Genomic DNA, 19,164 nt, shown 5'->3' with positions numbered 1-19,164 from the left:
CCCAGTTAAGAAGATCAACAGATGGCAAGCAGGCACATGAAAAGATGTTCAATTCCACGTGTCATTAGAGAATTGCAAATTCAAACGACAAGGAGACATTGCTATATACTGATCAGAATGGCCAAGATCCAGCATGCTGACAACACCAAATGCTGGTGAGGATGGGGAGCAACAGGAGCTCTCATTCATGGCTGGTGGGAATGCAAAATGGTGCAGCCACTTTGGGAGACAGTTTGGCGGTTTCTTAGAAAACTAAACATACTCTTGCCATCTGGTCCAGGAATCGCGCTCCTCACTATTTACCCAAATGAACTGAAAATATATGTCCACACAAAACCCTGCACAAAGATGTTCACAGCAGCCTTATGTATAATTGCCAAAACTTGGAAACAACCAAGAGGTCTTTCTGTAGGTGAACAGGTAAATAAACTGTGGTGCATTCAGACAAAGGGACCTTCTTCAGTGCCAAGAAGAAACAAACTATTGAGCCATGGAAAGACATGAAGGAAATTTAAATGCATATTACTAAGTAAAAGAAGCCAGTCTGAAAAAGGCCACATACTGTATGGTTCTAACTCTATGTCATTCTGCAAAAGGTAAAACTATGAAGACAGCAGAAAGTTCAGGGGTGGCCAGGAGTTGGCAGGGCTGAATAGGAGAGGCACAGAGGATTCTTAGGGCAGTGAAACTCTTCTGTATGATGCTACAAAGGTGGATATATGTAATTGCACATTTGTCGAAACTCACAGAATGCACAGCACAAAGAGAGAACCCTAATGTAAACAACGAATTTGGGGTGATAATGATGTGTCAATGCAGGTTCATCAACTGTAACAAATGTACCACTGTGGTGATGGGGAGCTTGTCCAGGTGTGGAGTTAGGGGTATTTGGGAACTCTGCCCTTTCTCCTCATTTTTGTTTTGAACCCAAAACTGCTCCAAAAAATAAAGTTTACTAATAAAATATATCTTTCAGATCTCCATTGTGCAAATGTGCTTTCAGATAAGTGGAGGAAGCCTTGTATTGGGACCCATAACTCACCAGGCTGTTGGGACTCAGATCTAGCTCGCCAATCATTTGATTCACCTGGTGTATGGAGCCAATAAGGCAGGCTGAGAGGTGAGTCTGCTAAGGAAACTCTCTGGGTACTGATCACACAGGAAAAGGATAGGGCTAGCTAGCCTGGCTCACTCTCTGAGCTGTCTCTTCACTTAACAATTTTCTTTACAAACATTCACACTTCTTTTGTCGTTTTAAATGAGTTGCTTTATAAAGTCTAAATGAAAATTAACCATATCCTAAACACCTTGGAAAATATAAAAAGAATCATCCATTATGCTACCATGCTAACAACTTCTGTTAGGATTTGGGGAAATTTTCTTCCAGTATTTTTTATAACATACATTTTACATAATTACAATCTCAGCGAATGTCTATTTCAGGACTCGACTTCTCTTCCACTCATTATTATGATCATTCTCTATAGAGCTAAATAATCCTCGTAATATTTTAAATGGCATTATATGAATCCATTTAGAGAATACGCCTTAATACATTTAACTGTCCCATGGCTATTGAATATTTAAGTTGTCCATAATTTTTTTATGATAAATAATGCTGTGATGCACATAGAGAGCTGTTTCCATGTTTGGGATTGTTCCTTTAAGGGAGACTTTCAGGTGAGGGATGACTGGGTCAGAAGTATCTCAACCTTGTTTATCACTATTGAAATCTCTGCTCAGCTCAAGGGCTGCTCTTGTTATCCTCTTTACGTTTGCATTTCTTTCTGTCTTAGACTCAATTGGTCTAGGAAATATCCTCATAGAAGCCCCATAATCCTATCACTCCTCACTGCCTTCATATAAAGCAGAGTTCACTCCTTTTTCCATTACCCTCAAGGGTTCTTACAGATCGGAGGATACTTGACAGATGAAGATGCCAAGAAAGGACATGATAAAGCATAGGAAGTGAAATGGGTTAGTTAGGTTGAGATGAGTGAGGGATTAAGAAGAAAGAGGGGACATTAGAAAAAGACCCAGGAAAGTGAGTCTGAGAAGCAGACCCTGATCGGATCACTTGTGCTCATCTCCAGAAGGGTTTCTGAGAGGTGCAGAAGATGAGGGGATGCAGAGGGGACACCTGCAGCTTGGCTGGCAGCAGCAGGACTTGAAGGTCAATGAGCTCTTGATGAGACCAGAAGACCTGGGGTTATTTATAGCCTGAGAGTGTGATTTGCCAGATGAGCTCTAAGGTCTTCCAGAGATGGGCTTCTGAGGGTCCCTGGCATAGAGCTCAGAGTCAGAAGGGAGAGGAGATCAACAAAGGCAGGGCTAGAGAAGTCAGATGCTGGAAGAGGCCGGGGTGGGGGTGGTATGGGGGAGGGAGGATGCCAGAAAGGGCAAACTCGGAGCCCAGGTAGAAGGGCTGGCAGGTGAGAAGAGGCAAGGTCAAGCTGAGTGAGAACAACAAAGTTGGGTCTTAAGCTCATTTGTCTGAGGGGTAGAGCGCTGCACCAGGACTTCTTGGTTGCTACGTATAATTCTTAGGAAAACAGAAGAGAAAGAATGAGACAATGAAGAAAATGAGCTTTCCCTCCTTCTTCTTCCCTGTTCTTTCAACAAATATTTCCACACTTCTTCTTTGGGGCCCTTCCTGATGATAGTAAAATAAACTCAAACCATCTGTCTCAGATTCTTTTGGAGGATTGGTAGGGCTTAACTAATTGAAAACAAATTAACAAGCAAATAAGGAGAGGGCCGATAACTTGGGTCACAGATGTAGACACTAGTTACACATCTGTGGCAGGTGTATTTGGTCTGAGTTGTAGACAGCACCATAGAAGGATACAGGGTGGATTGTCCTCCAGGGTCTTCCTCACAGCATTCTTCACCTTGTTCTGTGCATTGAGAGATACAGTCAGGTACTCATCCACTGGTACCATTGGCAAGGCAGTGACATTGATGACATCCATGTTACTGAAATAAGCCACCATCCAGTTTCTTGTAAACTTAAGAGCCTCTCATTTCCTACACCAATCTTGTTTTATGTTCAACCAGCCTCCTGGAAATCACAAACAGCATAGAACCATCTTAGAAAACACAACCACAGGGATCCCTGGGTGGTTCAGTGGTTTAGCGCCTGCCTTCAGCCCGGGGCATGATCCTGGAGTCCTGTGATCGAGCCCCACATCAGTCTCCCTGCATGGAGCCTGCTTTTCTCTCTCTCTCTTTCTGTGTGTGTCTCTCATGAATAAATAAATAAAATCTTAAAAAAAAAAAAAAGAAAACACAATCTGGCAAGCTGGGCTGATGGCGAGGCACATGCTGCAGGCAACGTGGAGAATGGAGGCAATCCTTTTGCCAAGCCCTTCTAAGGATTTCAGACATACACTCTTCTTTTCCTGTTGATACCCTCCACCCACCCCGTTCCCATGAAAACTGTTCTAGCATTTAAAATCAGGAGACTAGGATCCCTGGGTGGCGCAGCGGTTTGGTGCCTGCCTTTGGCCCAGGGCGTGATCCTGGAGACCTGGGATCGAATCCCACATCGGGCTCCCAGTGCATGGAGCCTGCTTCTCTCTCTGCCTCTCTCTCTCTCTCTCTCTCTTTCTCTCTGTGACTATCATAAATAAATAAATTAAAAAAAAATAAAATAAAATCAGGAGACTAGAGTGCTGAAAAGGCCAGAGCTCCGGGCCGCCTAGCAAACCAATACCCAAACTAGAAAAGACACCAAAGTCCCATCTCTCTGAGACTCTTCTGCTAAGTCAGAGATTTGGCTTAGATTCCCTAAGACCCTTTTCAGCTCTCAGATGCTATGACACTGGGTCAGTCCATCTCCTCGGCCTGAGGCTCCCGACCTACCTGAGGCTTCCTGCTCCCTCCCAGGAAACCAACCCCATCACTACTTTTCCTCCTGGCTTCAGAACACTCCAGCCGGACTGCTTTCCTGGGTCTATTGGCCAGGAGTTCAGACTACCATTCCTGGCTCTTCCATGGCCAGAGCTGGTGGCACAGGCCTGGTTCTAATGAAGTAAAAGACTCAGATGGGCCCTCAGGAAGCTCATATGTAATGGAAGGACAGAGAAAATGTAGTTTAGTGGGAAAATCACCTCAGGGGCTCTTTCACCACATTCTCTTTTTCTCGCCTTCTGCTCGGCCTCTTCCCCAGCCATGCACCCTGTATGCCTACCCCTCTGTCCCTCCTCCTGGTCCCTGCTAAGCTATGCTCCTAGCACCTCTAAGCCTTTTCACATGCTGTTCCCTCTATTCCACGCTCATCCCGAGATATATCTTTTGGAAAACCTTCTCTTCTAAACAATGTGTTTGTTTCTTTTTAAGTAGGCTCCATGCCTCATGACCCTGAGATCAAGACCTGAGCTGAGATCAAGACCTGAGCTGATGGGCAGCCCAGTGGCTTAGCAGTTTAGCGCAGCCTTCAGCCCAGGGCCTAATCCTGGAGACCTGGGATCGAATTCCACGTTGGGCTCCCTGCATGGAGCCTGCTTCTCCCTCTGCCTATGTCTCTGCCTCTCTGTGTCTCTCATAAATAAATAAAATCTTAAAAAAAAAAAAAAAAAGACCATAGCTGAGATCAAGTGTCTGATACTTAACTGACTGAGCCATCCAGGTGCCCCTCTTTTGGAAAACCTTGAAATACTCCAGGCCATTAGTTACCACCCCTCCTCTGGGAAGTTCAGAATCCTGCTTCCATCTCTCCATTACAGCACTTAAGCACTTCTGAACCGGAATTATTTGCTTCCATAACTTTCTCCATTAGGCAAATTATTAATCCCCATAGATTAGGTACTCTCAATATTTGATTCCATTTTAGACTCACTCACCATACTTCTTTCTAGTCCAAAGAAGCTTGGCACTGTCCCAAGTCAGTTAGATTGCAGGAAAGGCTGTCCCAGGCCCAGGTCACTATTATTTCCTCCTTTTGCTCTATAGGCGAAGGGGAGAGGGTAAGGAGGCAGCAGGTGCATCGCAGGGCTTCTCACTTTCCTCCTACCTACTCCACAGCATGATTGCAAAACTATAGTGTGTTCTCTGAGAAGCAGCCTTAGGGTGACTCTATCAAGAAGCCTCTTGCTTTAGCTTGACATTCTTACTCATGCCTTAATGGAAGAATTGGCTATTATTATGGTTCTTAAAAGAAATGCTTAAAATACATACTCTGTTCTCTTCTGAATTTTTCATCATACCTTTTTAGGTATTCTCTGAAACATGATAAGTTTTTACTGTCTCTCCTTGGGGAAGAAAAAAAGGTTGGGGGAGAAAACAATTTGCTGAATATCTAGCTCATGTACAATTTGCTGAATATCTAGCCCATGTTTCTCACTGTGTAGTTCTGGGGGCAGATGAGTGGAAGAGTAACACTCTGCCCTCGTGTGGCACAGATTCTGGCAGCTGAGATTTAAGCATATTAAACAAGTTAAAACACTGCTGACTTTGGAATCAGACTTTTGTTCTGTTTTTTTTTTTTAATATTTTATTTATTTATTCATGAGAAACACAGAGAGAGAGAGGCAGAGACACAGGCAGACGGAGAAGCAGGCTCCATGTAGGGAGCCCCACGTGGGACTCGATCCTGAGTCTCCAGGATCACACCCTGGGCTGAAGGTGGCGCTAAACTGCTGAGCCACTGGGGCTGCCCATAAATAATCTTAAAAAAAAAAAAAAAAAAAAAACACTTCAGCCACTCAATGACAATTTACTGAGTACCCGTCAGAAACCAGCAGTGTGCTTTTACTAGGGACCTGGTAGTGAGCTAAGCCAGACTTGATCCCTGCCCTAGTGGAGCTTATGCCTACTAAGGGAGACATGCAATAATCAAATGATTATATAAATAATTGTGAATTATTATTATTATCCTGTGACCATTGCTTTGAAGGGAGAATGTAGTGCTATGAGATGAGCTGATATTAGGTATGGATGTAGTCAAGGCTTGAAGGAAGAATAGGAGTTAATTAGATAAAGGGGAAGGATACCATTCAAGCAGACAAGAGCAAGTGTAGAAAGGTAGGAAAAGGCTAGATCTATGTGTTACAGTAGCCACGAAACATATGTGACAATTGAGCCCTTGGAATCTGGTTAGTGTCACTGAAGAACTGAAATTTTATTTATTTATTTATTTATTTATTTATTTATTTATTTATTTATTTATTATTTTAAAAATATTTTTATTTCTTTATTCGTGAGACAGACACACACACACACACACACACACACAGACAGAGACAGAGACACAGGCAGAAGGAGAAGCAGGCTCCATGCAGGGAGCCAGATGTGGGAGTTGATCCTGGAACTTCAGGATCACGTCCTGAGCTGAAGGCAGGCTCTAAACCACTGAGCCACCCAGGAATTCCCAGAACTGAAATTTTAATTAATTGAAACTTAAAAACTGAAGCAGTATAAATTTAAAAACATTGATTATATGGGGGCACCTGGGTGGCTCAGCCAGTTGGGGACTCTTAATTTCTGATCAGGTCATGATTTCAGGATTCTGAGATCCAGCCCCAGCCCCTGTTAGGCTCTGTGCTCAGCAGTGAGTGTGCTTGGAATTCTCTCTCTACCTCTCCTTCTGCTCTCCCCCTAACTCCTGCTTGTCCTCTCTCAAATAAACAAAAAATAAATTAAAAACAATGTTGATAAGATGAAATGATAATATTTGAGACACACGAATTAAATAAAATACTCAATATAATCTGATTTTTAAAAATATTTAAAATATGGCTACTAGAAAATTCTAAATGACACGTATGGCTCACATTATGTTTCCATTGGATAGTGCTGGATTAAATCGCAGAGTTTGGTTCTAGGGCATAGAACTCTCCATTTTCAATTCACTGGGGTGTAGTTGGAAGATAACTGCACTTGGAGCCAGAGGCCCACGGGATCTGGCTTTCACTGGATGGATGACCTGGTGCACTCACCGGACACCCAATAAATATCCCTTGAATGGCTCTGGGTTTATTTTTCAAATGGAACCAATAATATACACTGTTAGGACTTCGGAAGATCTGGCGTTGATTCTCGAGTAGTTCTCTGCCCTTGCTCGCTGTGTCACCTTGAAGTGGTCCCTGGGACTCAGTTCCCCCTGCTTGTAAAAGCTGAAGAGTCGGGATGTGGGGAGGTGGCAGTCTGCGCAGAGGGCAGGGCAGGTCATCGTCCGTCTGTACGTCTTACCTGGAAACATCCGCGGAATCCGACGAACTTGGGACCGGTTCCCCCGAAAAGTTCTGGATGGGACACTCGACACCTGTTGCCCCCACATCCACTAGGAAGGGGTGCCCTTTGCTTTGTGGTCGGGGAGGAGGAAGAGGAAGAGGAGGGACTTCGGGGAGAGGCCCATTTTGCTACGGTGAGTCCTGGCGTTCTCAAGGCAACGCCAGGCGCAGTCACCGCTTCCACCTGTCCCACAACAATGAACAGCGGCGAGCCACCTCCGCGTCCGCTAGACGCCGTTACCACGGTGACGGCCCGGGGGCTGGGACCAGACCAATGGGTTTGTGGGGAGGGCGAGTGTAGTTCTTCTCCCCAGTCTATAGCATGAGGAATGTAAGTGACTCCAGGAGATCGCCTCCGAAGTCGCTCTAATACACAGAGGCGGTCCTGAAGCGTTTCTGGTGCCTCGCGTAGGCTCCCGTTGTGCATCCCCCCGCGCCGGGCGCCCCCACCTTCCGCGATGGAAGAGTCCCGGACGGGGATGCGCGTGCGCACAGAGGCGGGGAGGCGGAGCAGCGCCGGGGCCGTGGTCGCGGTGGGTGACGCGAACCCCTGCCGGCAGTTTCCCGCAGGTATCGGGGTGCGTTTGGAGCCGGGCTCCTGGGATGCGCAGGGTGTGAGCCCAGCGTCGCCCCAGGGCCGGAGGAGGGGTGGGAGGCCCGGGCGTCTCCCCGGGGAGCCAGGGCTTTCCCCGCCGCTGGGGCGGCCCGGGGGCGCGGGACCCGGGGCGGAGGCGGGTTCACCCCAGGCCCCCACCGCCCTTCTCCAAGTGGGTTTCCCCGTTTATACACTGCGGTGGTAATTCCTCCCCGTAAGTCGGCTGCAAAGGGAATTAAAGGGCATGCGTGTGAACGTTGGTTCTGTACCGTTAGTTGAGCCCCGCGGCTCCGGATGGCAGATACCTGCGCGGCACGTACTTGGCTTAGTTGTGAACTCTTCGAGAATCCGATGAAAGCCAAAAACTGCTCCCTCACCTTCTTGTTAGATTAAAATAGGATGATGTATGTTATGGCCCATTGCAGACTGTAAAGCATTGCACAGCGATGACGTGATTATCCCCAGCGCAGAGGAGCAGACCTTCTTGGAAGCCCTCTTCCACCATTTCTCCACCGCGTGACTGGGGAGAAGTTACTTCTCTAAGCTTCAATTGTCCGATCTGGTGTCTGGGACATAGTTACTTTGATCTGTATTTCTCAGGGTGGCTGTGAGTATCAAATGCGGTGGCTTTTTATAAATTGTTATCCCTGATTATAAATAAAGAAGCCCGAGGCCCAGAGAAGATTAAGTCTTAGGGTCCCAGGGGGGCTGAGCGTCAGAGCTGTGGTTGGAACCCAGATGCTCTCCATTCACTTTCTTAGAGCCGAGCCCTCTCTCCCCCGGGGAATTTCACTAGCAAGACAGCTGCCTTGGGTCAAGGGGGTCAGCTGGGACCTCTGGGTCCACACTGATGTTCCAGGATCCTAGGGTCTCAGCCAAAGTTGTTTGTGGAATATTGGATATGACTTAAAAGGCATCTCGTCCAGGCACTTCCTTTTCCTTGTCTGTAATATATTGATAGTTCTCTGCCTAAGGGTTATGAGAATTAATGAGGTCCTGAGGGAAGTGCCCCCCCCCCCGTTAAAATCCTGAGGAAGAAAGTAACTTGGGGGTTTAGCATGCAGTTGAAGAGCAGAGCCAGACCTGGAACTTGGTCTGTTGTGTCCAAGGGATATGCTCAGGGGTAGTATTCTTAGCACAGTTGCCGTGTTTGTGAGAACAACTTGGCTATGTATTTTTCCTTCTTCAGATGTTTCCAGGTGCTTGGAAGGACAGGCACTGCTTTTTAGTTCTTTTAGATTCATTTGTTTTGTTTTTTTCATAATTAATATATTGTTATTGTAATTTATTAAATCTAGAAGTATATTTGTTTAATGTAATTTGGTATTGAAATGTATGAAATTGCTACCACTTGACCACTTTGTACCTATTAAATGACGATTTCTTTTTTTTTTAATAAAGATTTTATTTATTCATGAGAGACACACAGAGAGAGGCAGAGACATAGGCAGAGGGACAAACAGGTAGGACTTGATCCCAGTACCCCAGGATCATGACCTGAGCCAAAGGCAGATACTCAACCACTGAGCCACCCAGGTGCCTTAAAATGACGATTTCACTTAAGCCAGCCATCCTACTCCCCTTCTCACATTTAACCACAATGAGCAGTTTGGTGTATCTTTCCAGATTTTTTTCTGTTTTTTAACATATGCACCTATATTCTTGCCCTTTTTTTTTTCCTATCTTCTCTATGGCATTATAGTATACACATTGTTCTGCAACTTGCTTTTTTTTTTTTTTTAAAGATTTTATTTATTTATTCATGATAGACATAGAGAGAGACACAGGCAGAGGGAGAAGCAGGCTCCGTGCGAGGAGCCTTACGCGGGACTCAATTCTGGGACTCCAGGATCGCGCCCTGGGCCTAAGGCAGGCACCAAACCGCTGAGCTACTCAGGGATCCCCTGCAACTTGCTTTCTTAATGTTACAGTGTGTTGGAGTTATTTCCAGGTCAGTCCATACACAGCTGCCTCATTGTTTTTACTCGCCCTGTAGCATTCTGTTATAAGAATGTGCTGAAAAAAAAATAATAATGTCCTGCAATGTATTTGGCTATACCAACCATTGGTAGACATTTTGGATTCTTATTTTTCACTGTTATCAATGATAAAGAACATTTGTGTGTACATGTCCAATTCTTTTTGGAGGATAAATTTTTAGAAGTAGATTTGCTGACCAAAAAATATGCACATTTAAAATTTTGCTAGGTTTTGCCTAACTGGGAAAATTATAACATCTTATGTTTCCATCTAGAGAAAATGAAAGTGTCTTTTTTCCCCACGCCCTCACCAGCATTGGATATTATTCATCTTTTCAGTTTTGCCAGTATAGTGGATGAAAATGCTTCTTTTTATGATGTATCCACTTGTTATTAATACAAGGGTAATTTGATATAGACTTTTGGCCAACTGACCATGGTTGTGGACCTTGAGAAAATTGGCTGACTTCTCCACGCCCCCATCTTCTCCTCAGTGATATGGATAGGAAAATACCCACCTAATGGGATTGCTGCAAGGAATAAAAGAAATCTCTGAAGTGTGCTCAGCATTGGGTTCAACCCATGGTGGCTCTGCAGAAAGCAATACTAGTTTTTGTTTCTTTTCTTTTTGGAGTTAAACTCTTTCTTCCCAGATATTTCTGTTTCATTTTTGCTCTGCCCTCTACAGACATCAGATTGTCTTCCCTCTACCACCCTTTTACTTTTCTCCAGGAGAAACAATGCCAGGGCCTTGCACTGTTTAGGATGACATGGTAGCACAACTTCAAATCTCCCCCAGCATCTTGGTCCTCACTGCTGTCCCATCCACCACCAAACTTTGTCTGGGTCCTCGTGTTGTGCCCAGGCCCAGATGACATCCCCTAGGCTGTGGGTCTACTGTTTTTTGTTTTTTTTTTTTTTAAATTTATTCATGAGAGACAGAGAGAGAGCACGCGTGAGAGAGGCAGAGGGAGAAGCAGGCTCCATGCAGGGAGCCTGACATGGGACTGGATCTTGGGACTCCAGGATCAGGCCTGAGCCGAAGGCAGGCGCTAAACTGCTGAGCCACCCAGGCATCCCTCTACTGCGTTTTTAATTACAAATACACACCTACCAATGAAACTCTCATGAGCACACCTGCTCCAAATATCTTTATTTTTATTTATTTACAGAGTCATAGAGACATGAACTTCTGCATTATATATTGTAAAACCTCCAAAGAAGCTTCTAGACTTTTATCATTAATCTTAGTGATGTTAATTTCTACATCACTGAAAATAGCATGGTTTTATTGTTGTGTTCTCGTTGAGTGCATGTCTTCCTAATTCTGATGGATTCATACAATGAGCTATCTTTCAATGATAGTTGATAGAAAACTTTGTTCAAATGGTCTTGAGAAGTTCCGTCTTTTTTTGGCCACCTTCTTGTCACATGTGATTAATTCATTACTGTTTTTATTTCATAATGTGGTAGAGGAAGAGTTTATACCCAGGAGTAGGAAAATGGAGAGATCTGTTTCTTTCTTTCTGTTCATTTATGCTTTTATTATGGTTATCTTTAGTCTACAGTTTCTTAGAAGGAATCTTTTTAAGCCAGTTGTGTATTATAAGTTAAAACTGGGTAATACCTGGGAAGAAATGAACCTTGACGTCTGTTTCACACCTTATACAAAAACTAATTCCAGATAATCATAGTCCTAAATGTGAAAGCGAAAACAATAGAATTTGTGGAATATATGAAAATATGACTTTGGAGTAGGCAAAAATTTCTTAAATAGGATACAAAACACTAAATATTAAATAAAATTGATAGATTCTATTAAAATTAAGAACTTCTTTAATCAAAAAGAAGCCAATAAGAAAGCAAGAAGACAGGTTCCGAATTGGAAGAAGATATTTTCAGTATTCTCTCTCTACAACAAAGGACTTATATTTAGCATATATAAAAAGCCCTTACAAATCAATAAGAAAATGATAGAAAACCCAATAGAAAAGTGGCAAAAGACTTAAACAAGCATGTCACAAAAGAGGATATCCAAATGTCTGATGACTATATGAAAAGGTGCTCAATTTAATTACTAATTGGGGGGCGCCTGGGTGGGTCAGTGATTGAGCATTTGCCTTTGACTCAGGTCATGATCCCAGGGTCCTGGCATTGAGTCCTGTATCAGGCTCCCCATAGGGAACCTGCTTCTTCCTCTGCCTATGTCTCTGTCTCTCTGTGTCTCTCATGAATAAATAAATAAATTCTTTTTTTAAAAACATTACTTATTGGGGAAAGCAGTTTAAGCACAGGATGCAGTACAACTGCATACCTACCAGGATAGATAAAATGAAAAAGATAGGAAATGCCCAAAGTTCAAAGTAAATACACTCTTCATAAGACATATAAATTGGCTCAAACACTTTGGAAAACAATTTGGCAGTATCTACTACAGCTGAATATATGAATGCTCTAGAACTCCACAATTCCACCCCCAGGGTATAGGATCAGAGAAGTAGACTTACATGTACAGAAGTACATGTCCAAACATGTTCTTAGCATTTGTTTCTAATTGACAAAAACTGAAAACAATCCAAATGTTCACTTACTCAGTAGACTATCTTACTGCAATGTGAATGGACAAACTATAACTACACAGAACATAGACAAGTCTCACAAACATGACCTCAAATGAAAAAAAAAAAAAAACAGAAGACATCCTGCATAAATCCATGGATACAAAGCTACTAGGCGAGGCTTGCAGGGTGATGAAATGTTCTGTATCCTGATCTGGAGGCTGGCTACACAGGACTGGGGTGGCTGGGAGGGGCTTATGCGTAGTTGAAATTCATGAAGCCATACATTTATGATGTGTATACTTTTCTATGTTACACATAAATATACAAAAATATTTACCCCACCTTCCCACCCCCGAAACGGGCAGTGTCAGTAAATCAACTTCACTGGGCCTGTATGAATTGCATAGGTTGCAATCTGCTGAAGGCAAACGGTTGGCAGTGTCAGCTCTGCCATGTTGTGGGTGGGCCTCCTCCTTCCACTGGTTGCCTTGCCTACCACACAGGACACGTGACCTTCTGACATAGGACTGAGTAAAGGGGCACCATTATCACTCTGAAACTGAAGTATAAATACAGCTTCTTTTCTTCACAATGGAATCTATGCAGGACCTCCTGCCCTTAGGTGTGATTCTTACCAGCATACAAGAATGAGCAGGATTGCCTTCCTTGCTCTAAACTGTAAATCTGGTGATATCAACTTTTTTTTTTTAACTTATTCGAGAGAGCACAAGTGGGGTGGAGGGGGGAGAGGGAGAAGCAGGTTCCCCACTGAGCAGGGAGCCCGATGTGGGGCTTGATGTCAGGACCCTGAAATCATGATCTGGGCTGAAGGCAGACACTAAACTGATGAGCCACCCAGGTGCCCTGATGATGTCAACTTGTGATGTCAACTTGTGACAAAACTTAAAATAGGCAAGTTAGGCCCTTGCCCCTGGTGAGTAAGCTGTAGAGCCACACAGAACTGCACTGAAATGCTAGCTCCCACTTAGGACTTTACTCTTTCTAAACCTCATCTGTTCAATGGGATAATAAGAGAAGTAAACAAAGGGTGGGTGTGAGAGTTGAGGTGTTTCATGCAAAGGGTTCATTTAGCATCCTCCCTGGCCCATAGTGAGCTCTTGGCACACGGGTGCCATCATCAGGATTGTTAAGAGCCACATGATAATGGGGATCCCTGGGTGGCGCAGCGGTTTGGCGCCTGCCTTTGGCCCAGGGCACGATCCTGGAGACCCGGGATCGAATCCCATGTCAGGCTCCCAGTGCATGGAGCCTGCTTCTCCCTCTGCCTGTGTCTCTGCCTCTCTCTCTCTCTCTCTCTGTATGACTATCATAAATAAAAAAATTAAAAAAATTAAAAAAAAAAAAGAGCCACATGATAAGATGTATGTTTTCATGACTTAAAGATGGTGGTGTAAGGTCATTGACCCATGTTTGTATCCGTGACATTTTCTGATGGTAGGAGAAGGGAGCATCGACCTTTCCTTCATCGGGCCAAAGATGCCTCTCTTTGGGAATACGTTCAGTCCTAAGAAAACGCCCCCTCGGAAGTCTGCTTCTCTCTCCAACCTGCATAATGTGAGTATCACTACTGGACCAATCCCAGTAGTGCAGTGACTGGAGCATCAAGCCTGGCCTCTGATGGAAAGTGTGGTCCTACGGAGGCATCCCTGTAAGGAGGACATCCTTCTGAATCACATGATTGCTATTGCTAAAAATATTTTTAACTCCTGGGATGCCTCAGTCAGGAGAGCATGCAACTCTTATCTTGGGGTCATGAGTTTGAGCCCTGTGTTGGGTGTAGAGATTACTTAAACAAATAAACTTTAAAAAAATTTTTTTTAACTCCTGTTTGGAAATCATTGTCAGAGTGTGTTCAAGACCCTAGTAAGACAGTCAATCTCAGCATGATTTGCCTCTAAATGGTATTGGTATTAGCCAACTTGCCTTCACTTTATTACCAAGACTTGGCCAGGAATTGATTTTAATCATGTCTAAGAATCAAATTCATTCTCAAAGGATGATGTTTTGCTACCATTAATGGCATTCAAGGTGTGTTGAAGTTCTAGATGCAGCTCCTCAAGGGCAGGGCTGGTTGCATTCATCCCAGAATCCCCCAGTCCCAGTCCTGCCACAGCCTGGTTCCTAAGTGAGTTGTAGAAACTGAAAACCACATTACAGACCAGCTACAATTACAGATTGGGTGTTAGCATTTCACACCTTTTATGTGACCTTATTGCTCCATGGTAAGCGAGGGATATTTTAGGGGCTCACCACCTCTAAAAAGGATTTTCTACTTTATTAAACTTTATAGTAGGATTTCTTAACTATTAAAGTGCCCAGCCCATGTCAAATAATTCAAATTTCGGCATATATAGTTTTTCCGGAAAACATGTATAATAAAGTGGGGTGTTTCTTCCGGTTTAAAAGTGTTTATTGTACCTTCTTTGGTTTTCTGACTTTGAACAAAAGTTATGAAATGTGCCTGGTGATGATTTGAGAAAAGAAATGAGTTGCTGAGGTCGTACAGTTAGTGGGAGAGGTGCTGGGACTGGCGTCTCTGGGCTCCCAGCCAATGTCTTGTCCACAGCTGGATCGATCAACCAAGGAGGTCGAGCTGGGCCTGGACTATGGAACCCCCACCATGAACCTGGCGGGCCAAAGCCTGAAGTTTGAAAATGGCCAGTGGATAGCAGGTGGGCTGACGTCCTGCCATCGTATCCAACAAGACTGTGGGAGGAAAGCCCCTGTGTAACCTTTGATTCTGTCCTTCCACCAGAGACTGGGATTAGCGAAGATGTGGACCGGAGGGAGGCTCAGCGGCTCCGCAGGCGGAACCAGCAGTTGGAGGAAGAAAACAATCTCTTGAGGCTAAAGGTGGACATCCTGCTGGACATGGTGAGGAGGGGAATGGAAGGGACCCCTAGGCTTTCCTTTCAGGGAGGCCCCACCGAGGGGCCATTCTGTCCAGCCAATACCCCTAGATGTCCATTTGCCCCCTAGTAAGTTGCTTGGAATCCAAAGATGGAAGTTAGCCGGAGTCCCTACTTGCCAGGCCTTACAAGTCTAGCAGGGAGATGGACAATAGACACAGTGACAGTGCTCTCTGGGTAAGAGCAACACTTGGAGTCTGTGCAGCTGTGGCATCAGCACGTGGGAGAGAGCAGGTCCTTCTGCTGAGTCAGGAGGGTCGCAGAGGAAGGGATGTCTGAGCTGAATGTGGAAGAATAAAGCGAGGCACGGAGGGTGGGATGAAGGCATTCCAGGCAGAAAGGCTTGGCGGTGCCCCGTACCAAGCGGACATTCTCCAGGACCGGGCACCGACCTGCTGAGGAGTGTGCTCTGTGCTGGTATTGATTTCTTGGGGCTGCTCAAGAAGGCCCAGCAGGCCGTTGGGACCAGGACTGTAGGTGAGAGCAGGTGAGAGCTGACCGGGGCAGGAGAGCCTGTGCCGTCACAGGTCCTGGAGCTAACCGTCCTGTTTCCTCCTGTGGCTCCACCACTGGCTTTGTAACTTTAGCAAATGGTTTCACTGCTCCTGTGTAGAAACTTAGTTTCAATCGATACTGTAGGCACAATAACAGGATCTGCCTCGTGCTGAGTTAATAATCTACATAAAGCACTTGGAATAGAGAATTGCCCAGAAGCATAGCTCTTTTTTTCCACAGTAAGCTGACCTCTGATTTGGAGAGTAAAGTTTCTGTCCCTGTCCTAAATATCTTCCATCTTCTACTCTAAAGTCCACTGAACCATCCTAGTGAGGGAAGTGGCATTCTTTTTCAAACATTTTCCCCCCTAATCACCATTATGTGAGCTATAGCTCAGAAACAACTCAGACGCTAATTCTTTATCCTTAAAATGGCCCATTATCTGCTTTTTCATGCCCTGAGGGCTTCTGTCTTTAAGGCAGTGAATGCCCTGCGATCAATTGTAGGTGACCAATATGTCAGTGTGGAGACAGTGGGTTGTGACTGTTCTTTATGTACTGGCGGCCCGGGTTGCCAGGTGGTTGATTCTGCCCAAGTCAAAGGAATTCCTGTGGGAAAGGTCAGGGTAGTGTGAGAGAGAGACCATGGGGGCCTTTTCCCGGTGCATGCAGCTGCCCTTGCTGGCAGATCACAGCCCAGAGGGGTCCTTCTTTCTGCTGGATCCTTCTTTCTAATGGTCTGCTGCCCTAATTTCAGCTGTCTGAGACCACTGCCGAGTCCCACATAATGGAGAAAGAATTGGAGGAGCTGAAGAGCATCAGTCACAGGAGGAAATGAATCACCCTGAAGACATTTGTCAGGAGGAAAGGGAGAAGCCCATCGACCAGAGGAGGGGGATGTGGCTGAGAGTTTTTTGTAGCTGAACTGCTGGATCAGGTCCTGGGAGAGAGTGTCATATAGTGGGGCCCAAAGGCACCGGCCACATCGGGTTGGCAGCGGGTACAATATGCTGTACCTACAGCATATTGGCAGAAACCAGGACTCCAGTCCAGGGCGGTAAGCAGGAACGAGCCCTGGGGTGCTGTCCAGGGGTTACTTCACGTACGAATGGGCCATCCTGGGCTCCCTCTCCCTGGACTGATGCTGTTTGCCGAAGCCACTGGAGTTCACTGTCTCACCCCTCATGCTGGTGTTGGGGCTGTGGCACCAGTCGTTCTAAAGAGCCCTGTATTAGGGGCCTAGGATGAATGGCCCTTCCAGTTCTCTGCCTCCCAGGCTACTCCCTCTGTCCTTTAAAGAATACTCATTCTACAAATTTACAGCCTCTTCTGGCTTCAGCCTCTCAGTGGCAGGCACCAGCCTCCCTTGGCAAACACTATATTTTTGTGCTACTTTCCTGTTCACGCTACTTTCTAAGAATTAAATGATGATATGCAATTGATCTGTGGCCAAAGTGACTGAGAAATGGCAGCAGCAGTTCTCGAAGAAGTAAATGGAGCCTGGAGTCTAAACCTCTGTTTGGCTGTCCAGAGACAGAATTTTTAAGTTGTGGGGAAATGTCACCGTCGCAGAAGCATTCCAGCTTCCTGGGCATTGGCAGAGGCTAACTGGAACAGAATCTCTTTGCCCAAATTCCTCTGAAGTCGTTCAGAGGTTTGGGACTAGCTCGGACCTGGCAGGGACCGAGTGGTTAGGTGGGGGGCTCATTCCTAGAGAGGGAATTTGTGCCTAAGTCAGTGTGAGCCAAGCTGCTGTGGCTGGAGGAGGGAGTCAATAAGAGAGAACTCAGCTCCCAAAGTTAAGGGGGGAAGGCACAGAGATGGGGACAGAGACCCCAGGGCTTTAGCCTGGGGTCAGCGGTTTCTGAAAGCCTGTTAATTGCATGGGACATGACTCAGCACCTTGCCATCTTCCTGTTGTCTTCCTCTGCTCAGCCCTGTAAAGCGGGGACTGGCAGCAGGTGTCCTTGCAGGTCAGGAACCAGATTCCTGGAGGTTCAGAAACTGGTCCAGAATCCTACAGCAGAAGTGTGAGAGCTTACTGATTGCCAGCTCCTGGTGAAAGGGAGGGAGGGGCTGGTGGGGGACGGCCTCTAATGGGCCAGCTCGAGGGGAGATAGAGAAAAGCTCCAGCCCTTAACTTTACTTTCTGATACAGGAGAAGATAACTCAGAAGCAATTGGAGGCTACAAATGTAAGCAGGATGTAAATCTCCAGGTACAAATAATGGGAGCAGTTGAAAGTTGGCTTATTCTCTCTGGTATTGTTGGCAACCATTTATTGAGTGCCCTTGATGCCGGACACCTATTGCTAAATCTCATAGAATTCAGGTTGGTTATTGTCCCTTGCTTTTATTTATTTTTTTAAAGATTTTATTTTTTTATTTATTCATGAGAGACACACAGAGGGCAGCCCTGGTGGCGCAGCGGTTTAGCGCCGCCTGCAGCCCAGGGCGTGATCTGGAGACCCTGGATGGAGTCCCACGTTGGGCTCTCTGCATGGAGCCTGCTTCTCCCTCTGCCTGTGTCTCTGCCTCTCTCTCTCTGCAGCTCTATGAATAAATAAATAAAATCTTAAAAAAAAGAGAGAGAGAGAGAGAGAGACACACACACACAGAGAGGCCAGAGATATAGGCAGAGAGAGAAGCAGGCTCCATGTGGGGAGCCCGATGTGGAACTCCAGGATCACTCCTTGGGCCTAAGGCAGATGCTCAACTGCTGAGCCACCCAGGGATCCCTCGTTCCCTGCTTTTAGATGAATAATGAACCCCCTCAAGGTGACACAGCTGGAGGGAATGGAGCCCGGACCAAGACCTTGGGAATCAGGGGCGGATTTCGTTGTCAAAATGATGTGGGTCTCCGCATCGCCCCGCCATCTGAGAGGGCTGAGCCATTATGTGGGACAGTTCTGCATCCAGAAGGACTTTTATTTATTTTTTTTAAAGATGTATTTATTTTAGAGAGAGAATGTGCAGCAGGAAGGGGCAGAGGGAGAAGAGAGAGAACTTCCACCAGACTCCCTACAGAGCACAGAGCCCAACACAGGGCTCAGTCTTAGAACTCTGAGATCATGACTTGAGCTGAAATCAAGAATCGGACACTCAAACTGACTGAGCCACCCAGGTGCCCCAATCAATTTTTAAAAAGGATCCTCTGGCTTCTGTGTGAAGAGAAGAGAGTGAAAGGGGCCAGGCTGGGACCAGGCAGGTGGCAGGAGAGGAGGTGAAGTGGTCGGATTCTGGACTGAAGTGAAGGTGGAGCCCACCAGTGTTTACTGATGGATGTGGGGTCTCTAGGCGAAAAGAGGAAGGTCGCTGTTTCTCACCACCCCAACCCTTGTGTTTTTTCCCCTGCTGAGATGCTATCTAAGTTCA

At 45.6% G+C, this 19,164-nt stretch overlaps 2 protein-coding genes across 7 annotated transcripts in view; one reads left to right on the top strand and one right to left on the bottom strand.

The window, feature by feature from the left end:
- FAM227A (family with sequence similarity 227 member A) overlaps positions 1-2,993 on the bottom strand; it is a 74,343-nt gene extending 71,350 nt beyond the window's left edge. The window contains exons 1-2 of the mRNA XM_055329425.1: positions 2,849-2,993; positions 1,043-1,113 (exon numbers count right to left, since the gene is read on the bottom strand). Coding sequence (XP_055185400.1) covers positions 1,043-1,113; positions 2,849-2,993 — 216 coding nt within the window. The remainder of the gene's footprint in view (positions 1-1,042; positions 1,114-2,848) is intronic.
- Positions 2,994-7,404: 4,411 nt separating this feature from the next.
- Positions 7,405-17,233, top strand: CBY1 (chibby family member 1, beta catenin antagonist). 6 transcript variants are annotated; one of them, XM_055329329.1, is made up of 6 exons: positions 7,405-7,477; positions 8,253-8,434; positions 13,827-13,942; positions 14,955-15,060; positions 15,144-15,262; positions 16,549-17,233. In XM_055329329.1, the coding sequence occupies exons 3-6, from the start codon at positions 13,865-13,867 to the stop codon at positions 16,627-16,629; spliced, it is 384 nt and encodes a 127-aa protein (XP_055185304.1). In that variant the 5' UTR covers positions 7,405-7,477; positions 8,253-8,434; positions 13,827-13,864; the 3' UTR covers positions 16,630-17,233. The 6 variants fall into 6 exon arrangements, with proteins under 6 accessions (XP_055185304.1, XP_055185307.1, XP_055185305.1 ...); XM_055329332.1 differs by lacking the exon at positions 7,405-7,477 and adding an exon at positions 7,674-7,802; XM_055329330.1 differs by lacking the exon at positions 7,405-7,477 and adding an exon at positions 7,733-7,810.
- Positions 17,234-19,164: the final 1,931 nt, after the last annotated feature.

The sequence above is a fragment of the Nyctereutes procyonoides genome, unplaced genomic scaffold, assembly GCF_905146905.1.
Source record: "Nyctereutes procyonoides isolate TBG_1078 unplaced genomic scaffold, NYPRO_anot_genome, whole genome shotgun sequence".
NCBI classification, from domain to species: domain Eukaryota; kingdom Metazoa; phylum Chordata; class Mammalia; order Carnivora; family Canidae; genus Nyctereutes; species Nyctereutes procyonoides.
Note: the sequence above shows the minus strand (reverse complement) of the source record. Positions and strands in the feature narration are given on the sequence as shown.

Coding starts and splice junctions, on each gene's coding strand:
- CBY1 (XM_055329329.1), top strand. CDS start 13,865: ATGCCTCTCTTTGGGAATACGTTCAGTCCTAAGAAAACGCCCCCTCGG. Junction 15,061..15,143: donor AAATGGCCAGTGGATAGCAG/GTGGGCTGACGT, acceptor TCCTTCCACCAG/AGACTGGGATTAGCGAAGAT. Junction 15,263..16,548: donor TGGACATCCTGCTGGACATG/GTGAGGAGGGGA, acceptor CCCTAATTTCAG/CTGTCTGAGACCACTGCCGA.